At 41.9% G+C, this 14018-nt stretch overlaps 1 protein-coding gene across 3 annotated transcripts in view; it reads right to left on the bottom strand.

Moving 5' to 3' along the window:
* LOC117350195 (probable cation-transporting ATPase 13A3) overlaps positions 1–14018 on the bottom strand; it is a 127331-nt gene that overhangs the window by 48590 nt on the left and 64723 nt on the right. For all 3 annotated transcript variants that reach the window (XM_033924291.1, XM_033924293.1, XM_033924294.1), the window contains exons 18-19: positions 9497–9650; positions 5707–5827 (exon numbers count right to left, since the gene is read on the bottom strand). In XM_033924291.1, the coding sequence (XP_033780182.1) occupies positions 5707–5827; positions 9497–9650 (275 nt within the window). The remainder of the gene's footprint in view (positions 1–5706; positions 5828–9496; positions 9651–14018) is intronic.

Genomic DNA, 14018 nt, shown 5'->3' with positions numbered 1-14018 from the left:
GACATTTGCGTGCAGGACAAACGCGCGCTGCCTTTGATGGTGTACCCATGTGGTGACCCGTCAAAAGTGCGCAGGACATTGGTGCACCGACAATCCTGCTCCGACATTGCCCGCTGCTTCCAGGCCTTCCCCTTTGCGCTCTGAGGGGTGTGTGTGTGTGTGTGTGTAAACCCCCTCCCACTACACTGCGTGCATTTGACCTGTGTGCAAATGTCGGAGCGGGATTGTCGGCGTGCCAATGTCCTGCACGCTTTTGACGGTGTACCAGAACATGTACTTGATACTCAAAACATCCTCTTTGAATGAAAGTAGCAGAATCTGGATCAATGCAGCAACAACTCAGGACCCGCTACAGGTTCAGCCCTGTCCCCCTACAGAGGGGACCAGTAGAACAGGATCATAAGGACTGGACAGAGATCAGGAACTGAATAAAATAAAAGCAGTATTAAATACCTCCGTGTGGAAGGTATTTGGAGGATGCCACAGTTCTTTCATCCCCAGGATTGGCTCGGGATGCTGTGCAGGCTGCATTCACATACTGAGGGGGAGAGTGGAATGGGGGGGGGGGGCGTTATGGTGTTCATTAAGGATGACATTGGGTGGTCATGACACAGCTCAAGATGACTCCTGGCCTCTCCTTCTGTGCAGCTAGTCCCTTTCTCCCCCTACACCCCTTATCTCAGAACAAGCATCTCTCTCTCTTTTTCTCTCCATTTTTTGGATTTAGCATCTTTCCCACTCTCATCTCTCTTCCCTCTAATCCTCCACCTCCCCTGACCCAACATCTCTCTCACTCTCCTCCTCTCTCCGTGACTTCAACTTTTCCCACTCTTCTCCACTGCCTTATCTAATCTCTCTCCAGACCATTTCCTTCCCTGTCTGCCCTGCAGTAAGGCCTCTTTTTCTTCTCTCACCCCCCCCCCCCCCCGAGATCAGCACCCTTCATCCATGCTCCCCCCCAAGGTTTGATAACTCCCCCTATTTCCTTCCTCTTCCCCTCTTTTCCTTTTTGTCACCACCTCACGTCAGCAGCGCAGTGTTCAGAACTGGCTGTTCTTACTGGCATTGGGCCTTCCTCTCTGCCGGGTCCTGCCTACTTCCTGTTTCCGCGAAGGCAGGACCCAGCAGAGAGGAAGGCCCGGAGAAAATATTTCTTCACTCAATGTGTAACTAAACTCTGGAATTTGTCGCTAGAGAATGTGTTGAAAGCAGTTATCTTAGAAGGGTTTAAAAAAAGCTTGGATAACTTCCTAAAAGAGAAGTCCATAAGCCATTATGTGGGGAAATTCACTGCTTATTCCTAGGATAGAAATGAGGAAGCAGGATACCGGTCTTGATGGACGTTCAGTCTGTCCCTATATGGCAGCTCTTATGTTCCGAAGCTCCCAAAGGAGCCCTATCATTTTGCAAAAATCACTGCTGGTTAGTTGAGACTAGGAACGCTGGTTCTGTTGTGGGGATTGCAGCCGACCATTTTCTATTTTGAGAAAAATACTGCGGGGTGGCGAAGGGGGGTTGACTACTGTTAAGGCCTGGCAGGACATTTGCTAAGTGTTTTCTACAGTTGAGCCTGTTCTCATCCAATTAATGTAATTTAATGCAAAGTTTTATAATCTATCCCTTTCGGCTGCTGGCTGTACAGAGCAGGATACAAATACATTATAAAATATAAATAAATCCCCCCCCCTCACCACCCCAAAAGCCTCCACATTGCCACTTCCACCCTCATCCCACATCCCCTGTCCTGCCCAAAATCTTCCTCTTCCATTAAAAAAAACAAACCTCTAAACTGCCCCTAAATGGTAACAAAAAACACTCATCAAGCAACAAAGTCTTACGGCCTCTTTTACAAAGCCGCGCTAATGGCCCCGAAACCCATAGAGATTTAAAGGGCTTCGGGGCCGTTGCCGCACGGCCTTGTAAGAGAGGCAGTTAGTGTCTAAAACTCATGTGAACCTGGACACAGTTCAAATCCTCTGGCAGTTTATTCCATGGTTCCGGCACCCTCCCTGGAAAAACAGGTTGAAGACATCCAGGCTAAATAGCTTTGCTGCAGGGAGTACTACATTCCCTGATCCACTGGCCTGCAGCTGTGACTATGGAGCATACTTACTCAAAAGAGGTACCCAAATATCCGGGTCCTATCCCATGAACCGCCTGAAAGCCAGATGATAAACCTTAAATCAACCTGAACCTCCACTGGGTAACCAGTATAAAGCATAATACAAAGGTGCAACCCTATATCAAAGATTTTTATGGATTAAGAACATACATAAGAACATAAGAAGTTGCCTCCACTGGGTCAGACCGAGGTCCATCTCGCCCAGCAGTCCGCTCCCGCGGCGGCCCATCAGGTCTGCGACCTGCGGAGTGGTTTCTGACCACTTCTATAACCTACCTCAAGTTATATCTGTACCCCTCTATCCCCTTATTCTCCAGGAACCTATCCAAACCCTCCTTGAACCCCTGTACAGTGTTCTGGCATGCAGTCATATTCTGAATCTGCTGCAATTTCCTTGAAAAAATATAACCCCCCCAAAATAGCATTATAGTAGTCCAGGTACTGATTGCACCAAATGCATAAAAAGCCAGGTTGCCCATACCATCTGGTCAACCTGAGAATCCAGTGTAAAAAGGAACAAAGCCAGACCCTCAAGGTCTTAACTTCTGAAACCACTGCAATTGCCCCAAGATAAGCAAGAGATTATAGAAAGCTCATACAGAAGGTCTCCCTTTACCCACCCAATCAAACGGAGACAATTCTAAACCTTCTTTCGAAGGGCCTTACGTATGTTCCGGTACAACCTGTACAATTGTTTCGTCTCCAAGTTGATTTGGAGAAATTATTTCAGAAATTACATCTTAGAGAATACTTTATTCAACATCTTGTTTGTCAAGACCTTGGTAAGGAAGATTTACCAACCGTACAATTTATCAAAGGAGGAATGTATTGCATTGAAAACGTAGATACAACCATCAAATCAGAATTTGCTAGGCAGACAAAGCGCGTGCAGTGGAAGTACTTAACATGGATGATTATGACAGAGACAATGAGACAACTTCCGATTCCTATGGATTATTTAGAATCGAGTTCAGATCCCACGAATAGTTTAGCTGAGAGCATTAGGGACATCACTTCGATGGGCCTGAAGAAAGGTTTCCTAACCAGACACAAATTTTTGTTTTGAACAATGATAATCTTAAGATTCCTGTTTCTTATATCTTATCAAAAGTTCATAAAACCTTGATTAATCCTCCCGGGCAGCCTATAATTTTAAGTAAGGTTCGCTGTTGGAATATTTATCATGTTTTGTTGATATTTTTTTGCGGTCAACTGTAGCCATGGGCTTCTCTTATCTGTGAGATTCATCACACTTTTTAAGCAGATTGAATGCAATCAGCGATGTATCTGCCATCACATATTTAGTGACTTCTGATGTAAAAGTATCTTTATACGGTAATCCCACAAGATGAGGCGATTACTATCTTTAAGGAATTTTTAGAGTCAACTGCTAGTTCTAGACGGATCCCTACAGATTTTTTGATTGACCTTTTAGCCTTGGCAATGCAGAAAAATTATTTTCGGTATACGAGTAGAAACACATTTTTTTCAGCAGATATCAGTGGTCCCTAGGGGGGCCACTAGGGCCCCCTCAGTTGCTAATTTATTTATGAAGAAATCTGAAAACATTTGGATTAGGAATAATCCCTTTTCCAGATATATCGCCTTCTGGTTACATTTCACTGATGACATTTTTGTAGCGTGGCCTGGACCCTATGGAGTACTTATAGAGTTCTACACACTAGTATTCAATTTGTTTTCTCCGCACATCCTGATTGCATGTCTTTTCTAGATGTTATGGAATACAAGAGAGAGGACCATTTTGAGACTACAATTTTCTGAAAACCCAAGGATAAGAACACTTTCTTGGATTTTTCTAGTAATCACCCCCTTTCACTTAAACAGTCTTTCTATTTCTCAGTTTCTAAGGTATTAGAGGATCTGTTCTGATATGGCCGTTTAAGAGGTAGAGTTATCAGCTATTTGGGCATTTAAAAGAGAAGGGTTATTCCTCTCAGCGGTATTTTGGAGAGCTCTAAATCTTTCTCTCTACCTTGAGTAGACTGGCATATGTAATATTACAACAGTCCAACTTTGAACCAATAATGGTGCTTCTTAGCCATAAAGAAATATCATTTGAAACATTTTTAGAGTAGAGAAAGGTTAGGGGAAGTGTTAGAAGTGTAATGGAGGATGAAAATATGGTCGGCATAGAAGTAGGTACTCAACCCTGATGCTTGGATTAATGAAACAAGGGACTCAAATATTAAAGAAGATAGGGGAAAGAATGGAGCCTTGTGGAACTCTACAAGACAAAGGAAAAAAGTCCAATTGAACATGTGAACAGAGAACTTTAAGTGAACGTAATACATGTGAAAAAAGGTGCTTAACCTCATTTGCCTATTTACAAAATTACTCTGCTCCGAACTGTTTGTGGTATTGCGGTATATAAAAATAAAGTTGTTATTATAAATGATGTTATGTCTATGTCCAAGTTTATAATCAAATCGTAATCTTTTTTAATCATTTTTATCTAACCTATTGTTTTAGCCATTTATGTTTTGCCTATCTTATATCAATTGTAAGTTCTTCCCCATCCGCCCTTTTGTTGCCGTATGTTTGTCCAAGTCACTTGTTTTCCCTGTTTTAATATACGTCTCAATGTAACTGTTTAACTTGTTTTTATGTAATTTTATTATGTTAACCGCTTAGAAATTAGATTAAGCGGTCAAACAAAAAAAAAATTATTTTTTTTTTTTGACCTTTGCTAAAGTAATTTTCTAACTTTGCTGCTCTAAATTCCCACTTGCTGTCTTCTCTTCTTCATTTAGTGTATTTCTCTTTCATTGGATTTTAATCACTAACTCCCACCCCTCTGGATGGATTTGGCGATATCTTTTGGAAGTTATGTTCCATTCGTTCCTACTTTGACCACTCTGCTTTCAGATTATTGGTGCAGGCCTTGCTTCTTAGTTCCCTTGACTATTGTAACATCGTTTATTATGCTGGTCTTACGAGTAACATTCAAACGGCAGAGATGAGTCCACTTTAATCTGTGTTCATGTAGCAGTATCATAAAGTAAGCATTGGGCTTGGAGTGCCAGACAGGAACACTGCTCCCCCGGTCCAGCATGGTCGTTTGCAGCCTGGTGAGGATTGCGGACGGCTTCCGCAAACCCCGCAGACCGCTCTGCACCTCGATAGCACATTCCCCCCCGATGCGATCGTGTATGTCAGAGGAAACGTGCTACCGAGGTGCTGTGCGGCCTGCGAAGTTTGCCACAGCCGACCGCGATCCTCACCAGGCTTCTTTGAAGGCATCGGCAGCGGTTGGTGAATAAACTTGAAACTTATATGTGACAATCGTAGGGAAACAAGATTTTATGTATGCGATATGGAAACCGCATAGTTGTATGTGGTATATAAATTTTTTAAATAAATAAATACAATTACGTTTTAAGACCTGGCCTTGTACACAGAAAGCCTTTCTAAAATTACCCTCTATTTATTACTTGGGTACATGTAGTTTCCTGAATCCGAGAGTATTCGAGATGGAGTTACAAAGGCAGAAGTAGGGAGGGAACAAACAAAGTAGAAAGAGAGGTAAAGAAATAGGGAAGGAAAGGGGAGGAGGGCAGAGATACCTGTTGATGTTCTGCACTCTGTGCCAGGTGAGTTTTGGCTCCAGCCAGCGATGTGCTACAGCTATTACTCGCAGACCCTGGCGGGTGTACGTCTCCAGGACCTGGGTAAAGTTCTCTGGAACTGTAAAGAGGAATTACAGAACATAACTGTCACCATAGCTATTGCTAGCAATCAGCAGTTTTGGTGGCCCTAACCCATGTCAGCAAAGGCCTATGGGAAATTATATCGATCTGACTCTGGAATGTTGATGCAGAATTCTGGGCTCCTGCACAGAATTCGCATACATTTAATCATCCAGCCAGACTGGATTGTTTATCAAGAAGATAGGCTGCTTGAGTGGGACAAAGAAGCCAGAGACTAATCCCATCTACCATGCCTGCAAGTATCACACCCTCCTTATCAATTAAACTAACCATTGTTTCAAACAGTTTACAAATTATAAATAGAAAGATACTGGGAAATACAATAGTTTCTATATTCAGAATAAGATTCCAAGCTATAAAAGCCTCCTGAAGTACTTTTCAGTACAAAGAGATGTACAATCCCCCCCAAAAAACCCAACAACTGACCATTATCAGTGAAAATACATAATATTCAAATTATAAAAACAATGCAATCATTAACATATTTAACAAATAATTCAGCTTTTAATAACCTTCTAAAGTGCATAAAAGAAGTAGAATTAACAAGTAGGGGCTGAAATTAAGAGTTCCAAAGAGCTGCTTGGTAAGAAAGTTGCCTGCTAACATACAAGTATCTTTGGTGTGAGCAACCTTTCACTGAAGGGAAAGTAATAGGTGAAACATATTCTAAAGTTGCAAACAAAAATGCATCAACTAAATATTTTGGCAGTAAGCCATTCAAAGCTTTATAAAAAATACAGCCCAATTGAAAAACGTGCTCATCCCTACTGGAAGCCAGTACAGCTTTTGATAATAAGGCCTGATATATTTGTATTTTGACAATTAAAAAAAAATCAACCTGTTGAATTTTGCATAATCCGAAGTCTTTGAAATTTTTTTTGAGCACCTACTAAGCACGAGAATATTGCACTCATGTAAAATGCTAAGTACAAGAGATTGCCCTAATAACGGAAAAGGAAAATCATCAAAATACAACCTGACTGATAAAAGTTTTCTCCCTGTTCAGGTTCAGTTTAAATTCCGACATCCAACTTTCTGCTGTCGTCAGTACCCTTTCAATACTTAATAGATCTAAAGTGGACAAGTAGGCAACCAGAATTATTCTTGTAATATCGTCAGCATAACTAATCCCCTCTTTTACAAAACCATGATAGCGGTTTTTAGCTGAATGCTCTGTGCTGCTCCCAATGCTCATAGGAACTCTATGAGTGTTGGGAGCAGCGCAGGGCATTCAGTGCACTGGCCTACACTAAAAACCTCTATAGCAGTTTTGTAAAAGGAGGGGGGGGGAGGGGGTAAAAAGCTTAACTCTTAATTTAAAGAAAGTTTAATGGCTAATGAGAGACCACAAACCAAATTCTTACTTCTAGAAAGAAATAAAACCCCAACCATAACAAACGCCATCACATATGCAGCCCTAACTTTTCGTACTCTTAATAACTCTAAAATTGACAAATGATCTACTCTTTACTTCACTAGTAATGACAATTGTGCTTCCATTGTTACCCCCTTTTAAATCTTTTGTAAGCCGCCTTACTCTTAACAACCCGAGAAATGTCAAAAGATCTACTATTTACCTCTCTAGTAAATCAATTGTTCTCCCATTGTAACCCCCGTTTATTAATCTTTTGTAAGCCGCCTTGAACCGCAAGGTAATGGCGGAATAGAAATCCCTAATGTAATGTAATGTAATGTAATATGCCTTCTAACGCAACCTCAAATCAGCAAAACGGTTCAGAAGGCATTCGCAACCATGCGCAACTTAAGACAAATCCGAAAATACTTAAAACGACGAAAAATTCAAACTCATAGTGCAAGTGCTAATCCTAGGGCTCCTGGACTAAACTAAACTAAGCCTTAAATTTATATGCCGCATCCTTTCCATAAAGATGGAGGAACTTTAATATAAGGAAGGATTAGAAAGAGGGTAGCGAGATTTACATTTTTGAGAATAGTCAAGTTTTCAGATGCTTTGGGAATAAATGGAAGGAGCCCAGATTCTGCAGCAGAACTATTTCAGTGCTGTAAAAAAGACCTAAAGCCAGATGAAGAATCACGTAGCAAAGTGAAATAGTCCAAACCATCCTGCAATTGAGAGTTAACCAATTCTTCAATAGTTTTATAAAGAGGGGTATTAATGCAATAGGTCTATAAATGGCCACTGAAGTAATTGATTCTTTGTTGTTTTTAATCATAGGGGTTACTATATGACATGACCAGCTTCTTCAGGAAAAATCTCCTGATCTAAATTACATAGTAACATAGTAAACGACGGCAGATAAAGACCTGAACGGTCCAACCAGTTATACCCATTAAAAATACATGATTAAATTAACTTGTCTCTTCTTTGATATTTCTGGGTCGTAGACTGTAAAGTCCACCTGGTATTGTCCTAGGTTCCAACTAAGTTGCCATCTAATCAAGCCATTGTGACATCACTGCTGAGGTTGGCTCTTAGGCATTGGTGGAATGAGGCATTATGACATCACAATCTCAGCTCTGAAATGTTGCTACTCTTTGGGTTTCTGCCAGGAAACATGGTAAATGGCGGCAGATAAAGACCTGAACGGTCCATTCAGTCTGCCCATAAGTTTTACTCATTAAAAATACATAATTAGATTAACTTGTCTCTTCTTTGATATTTCTGGGCCGTAGACTGTTAAGTCTAATATTGTCCTAGGCTCCAAATGCTGAAGTTGCCGTCCAAGCTCACTCCAGCCTATCCAACCATCCCGTTGTTTGCAGGACATCTACCATAAAGTCTGGCCAGTAACATCCTCCTGTTCCATATTAGTGGAGTTCACAATGATACCCACCCATCCTACACTGAGTCACCATATATGGGACACAGACCGTGTAGGTCTGTCCAATGCCGGCCTTAGTTCTTTAATTTACATCCTTCGTTTTCTAATTAGAGATCTTCTATTTGTTTAGTACCCATAACCAGAGACCAGTCAGAAAGTTGGAAGAAGCCATATGCATTACTGTAGCAGGACATACATTTAAGAGACAGTAGGAGTGAGCATATCAGACATACAGTTTCTTAAAGAGGGACCCATCTGGCTTCTTAAAAGTTGACCAGTTCATATTAACAGGACGACAATATTCCATTTTCTTATACAGGATTTTTCAATCAAGTTCCTTAGATTCAACTTGATGTATTTGATCTGTTCTATGTATTACTTCTTTCCCTGCCATGCCGGTATTTTCTGCATTATATTGTAAATGCGTTCTGTCTTTATCTGTTTTTAAGTCCATTATTCTAATTTGTATTTTATCTGTATTCCATGGATTAGCTCACCTTGTTGTGAACCGCCAAGAACTTTTTCGGTATGGCGGTATATAAGAATAAAATGATTATTACTATTATCTACAGTTAAATTGTTGCCAGATCTTCTTAATTTACTTATCTTAGAATTAAAATTATAAAGCCAGAGAATCAGGAGAAGGGGAAACTTCTTGAGAACTTTGCTTATAGCAAGTAACACACCCAATCGACACCCTCTGAGCCACAGAACTAAGAGAGCCTGTGCTTATCTGAAGGAAGGCAGAGACACAAGAACCTGTCAGCACTTCCTGCTTCTGGGAGAACACATTGCTCCATGAACTCCCTTTGCCCGCTACCATAAAATGGGAAGCCCCTTACCCGTTTCTCGCTTGCAGAGGGCTGCCACAGTTTCAGGTGCCCCCTTCATGTAGGCCTCAAGTCTCTTCTGCCCCAGAGTTCGAGTCACCACGCTCATTCGCTGCAGACTAGAGGAGAAGGGGAACTGAGTGATGATCCCTACCTCGTACACCTTCTGTAGGCAGATCAAAGAAAAGAATCATGGGATTAAAACCTCTCAAAGGACAAAGACCCTAAAACGCCCTCCCCTTGCTTTCAGAGCCATGGGTTCCCCATCTCCAGTGCTCTCTTTGATAGGATGAAATTTATTTATTTTCTTTTTGAAGAAATTCACCCAAGGCAGTGAACAACAGATAAGTCAACCACAAGCAATAGGCAATTATAACCGTAAAAATAGTCAAGCAGTACAAACTTGGATAAATTAAATAAATGGCACTGAAATTTAGACACTGGGATGTTGCTCACTGAGCGCAAATTATAAGCTTCCAATTCCTTATGAAGCTGACATTCATTTTCAATATACTGAACAGGAGCAGACGAAAGCAAAGGCCCAGATGTTCCAAAGTCAAAGAACGGAAGTTCAAAGAACAGAAGGAGGAAAAGACTGTGGAATGCCATGCTCTTGACAAGGCGTTTACTAGGACAAGTCAAATAAAAGTAAAAATCAACAATAAAATAATATTCACTTCTGAATAACTGACGTCCATGTTTCGGCAAAAAGCCTTCTTCAGGGGTCCAAGTCGGTATTCACTCAATGGTATAAAAAATAGACAATAAATACGGATAAAACCTTGTCTGTGAAGACGCTAAAATAAAAATGAAGCACTTCTGCGAGGCAGGGCTTCATTTTATTTTAGCACTTCATGGACAAGTTGATCTAAAAGAGCCAGCTATTCTTCCCCACCCCGACTCCTGCTACAACAGAGGCATATCTTTGGTGGTGGGGGTGCCAAAAACCCTCCAGCCAAAGAGATCGCCTCCACGCGGGACGTCTGTGTTGCCAGAGCAGTGCATTTCAGCTCCTGATGTTGGCACTCCCACACAGTCAGTTCAGTTGCTGAACTGAGCATGTGCGGAAGAGATTTCTTCAGCTGGCGGGGCTAAGCATCTCCACCAGTCATTGAAGCAGAGGGGGCCCAGCGGTAGGCGAGGGGGCCTAGGCCCTTGAAGCCCCTCCCTTGGCTATTCTGCTACTCTGAAATACCTCTCCCCGCCTTAGAACCTGCGTGTGACAGAAATAGCGCATACGGTTTCTAAAATATTGACGGTCAGCTCTACACATAACAGCCAACTGCTGCTAATTAAATTACTAGTCTTTAAGCCCGTTACATTAACAGGTGCTAGACTAATGTGTGTGTCTTCTGTCTTTCTTTCTTTCTCTCTCTCTCTCTCTCTCTCTCCTTGGCTGCTTTCTGCCTTTCTTTCTTTCTGTCTCTCTCCTTGGCCGCTTTCTGTCTGTCTGTCTGTCTTTCTTTCTGTCTCTCTCCTTGGCCGCTTTCTGTCTTTCTTTCTGTCTCTTTATTTCCTCAACTGTCCACCACCACCACCCCTTGCCTGCTCCCCCTGTCCAGCAGTAACCCTTCTCCCTTCCTTTTACCTCCCCATTGTCCAGCAGCACCCCTTCACTGCTCCCCCTGTCCAGCATCAGCCCTTCTCCCTTCGTTTTACCTCCCCCCTGTCCAGCAGCACCTCTTCCCTGCTCCCCCTGTCCATCAATACCTGTCCAGCAGCACCCCTTCACTGCTCCCCCTTTCTGTCTCTCTCCTTGGCCGCTTTCTGTCTTTCTTTCTGTCTCTCTATTTCCTCAACTGTCCACCACCACCACCCCTTGCCTGCTCCCCCTGTCCAGCAGTAACCCTTCTCCCTTCCTTTTACCTCCCCATTGTCCAGCAGCACCCCTTCACTGCTCCCCCTGTCCAGCAGCAGCCCTTCTCACTTCGTTTTACCTCCCCCCTGTCCAGCAGCACCTCTTCCCTGCTCCCCCTGTCCATCAATACCTGTCCAGCAGCACCCTTTCACTGCTCCCCCCTGTCCAGCAGCAGCCCTTCACCCTTCGTTTTACCTCCCCCCTGTCCATCAATACCTGCTCCCAAACCGCGGCTGCTTCCGTTGCGTGGTCCTCTTAGAGTGAGTGAGTGAGGGCGGGAGAGGGGAGTCGCCGGCGTGTTCTCCGCCTCCTTGTGTCCGTGGTCGCCATTTCAAACTCTGCATGCTCAGTAGGAGCTAGAAAACCACCACAGGCTCGTTCTACTGGCACTGAGCTATGGATCACAGACGCAGGGATCATGAAGTTTGAATCGCGCATGCGCACTTAGGGTTTTATTATAGTAGAAGATATTGCACGCGTAATTGACCTTATTCTGTAAACCGAGCACCCAAGTGTAAAGTTGGACACCTAATTTTATACGGGGACCATGGCTGACACAACATTCGTGATGAAACATTTTTATACACGGGGATTAATTTAAAGAATGTTGCATGTAAAGTTAGAAAGGTGCATGAATATAATTTCAGCTCAGTAGGAGTGGATAAGCAAGTTCTGCTACAGAATGTGCCGCCGGGGTTAGTCCTTGCGTGTGTGACTAGCAAGTTAGTTGTTTCTTCCATTAAAGTCTTGGGAGAATTTAAAGAACAAAACGCATGCATGACAACAAGCGGCTAAATTTCACCCTCCACCTTTCTGCACAAAGCAAATACAGAGCAACAGACAGGGCTCAGCTGAGACTACATTTCATCCACAGCACATACATAAATGGATTGAAAGGGGTGGGGGGGGGCTGTAAGTAGCAGAATCCGTTGTGTACTTTTGAGATCTTCACTGCAAACATTTAATCAGCCTTTACCTGGAGGTACAGCTGATTAGTCTAGTAATGAATATGCATGACACATTTGCATATAATGGGTCTGCAGTATATACAAATATATTTTGTGCATACTCGCTGTGGTAATCCTGAACACTCAGCTGGCTAAGTGTACCTATTAGGAAGTCTCAAGAAACACTGCACTGGGAGTCTGAGAATTTGCATTCCTTGACGTCATCCATGGAAGAGGGAACTGATTCTAGTGCCCCCCTAAATAGCTCTGCAGCCAGCCGGTGTTCAGTCCCAACCATAGGCCAGTGATGCTCACATGTGCATTGATCTTGGCTTCTGGGGTTCAGGGAGAGGGATTTAGCTCGCACCTTTTCAGTAGCAGTTCAAGGTAAAGTGCAATCGGGTTCAGAGGTGAAGTGTTACCCCTCTCACAGTCAGAACCTACGATAGGGAAGGCACAGGGGGCAGGAATCAGGTGTAATGCAGATGATGAAAACAGGGACACCTTCTGCTTGCAGGCTTATATTTATGCTACAGTGGTGTTTAATAAGGCTGTAAAAAAAAACAAAAAAACGTAGGGATGAAGAGATGTATTCACTGGGATTTTTTATTTAAATTTTGTAGATGTACAACTGACTCAAACACGGCCAGCGTTTTGGCACCTGGTACCTTCTTCATAACATATCATGCTTATTAATCGCGTAACCATAAGTTCAACGCAGTTTACAAAAGACTATAAACAATGAACAAAATCATTAAGAACAAAATAGATTATTTAATCAAATATTCTGAAAAAAGATAAGTTTTCAGTTGAATTCTAAAGTATTTGTAAGAAGAGGCAGTAAGCAATAATGATCGAAATTCTTTAGGGAATCTAAAATCAAATATACAGTATTTGACATAGGTATAAAAAAAGTAAGTACATGCGACAAGGTGCATCCAGATAAGTACATAAAATATATAACAATATATTTGAAATGGAAGGAAATAAATATAAAGTATATAAAATAATCATATCAATATAATTTAAAAAAATAAAAATAAAAACTACATACATAAAATATGAAAATATAAAATATTGGGTGTCAAAGATACCACACCTGATGGGGAATGAGAAAATTACTGCAGGAACTGTGTTGATACGATTATTTATTTCCTTCCATTTCAAATACATTTTACCTGGACATATATTGTTATATATATTTTGTGTACTCATCTGGAAGCATCTTGTCACATATACTTGTCACAGAACCTTTTCACCTACCCACCACTCAACGGTACTCGTCGCAAGAAACTTTACGACAACCTCCTGGGGACACAGGCAGCTAAAATAGACTCTGACATCTTAAAATTACTGACCAAAACAACAGACATAAAAGAGTTCCGCAAAGAAATAAAAACATTACTGTTCAAAAAATATCTCCCATCAATCTAACCACCACCTAATGAGCTCCCAATTCAACGACTTCGGAAATACCCACCTATATTATCTTTCTATCTGTGATCTAGAATGTACTGTAATTCTTCTACACTACACCCGATTTAACCGATCGAGTTGACATGTATTACCTCTGTAAAATGCATTATCTTCTGTTATATGTATTATCTTCTGTGAAATTGTAGTATCATAACTCATCACTGTTCCTGTAACTTACTCTTACCCTGAAATGTAACTCTACTGGAATATCCCAGATATGTTCTATATTGTAATCCGCCTAGAACCGCAAGGC

Source organism: Geotrypetes seraphini, chromosome 16, assembly GCF_902459505.1.
Source record: "Geotrypetes seraphini chromosome 16, aGeoSer1.1, whole genome shotgun sequence".
In the NCBI taxonomy this organism is placed as follows: Eukaryota; Metazoa; Chordata; class Amphibia; order Gymnophiona; family Dermophiidae; genus Geotrypetes; species Geotrypetes seraphini.
The sequence above is the reverse complement of the archived record's forward strand: the minus strand, read 5'-3'. Positions and strand labels throughout refer to the sequence as shown.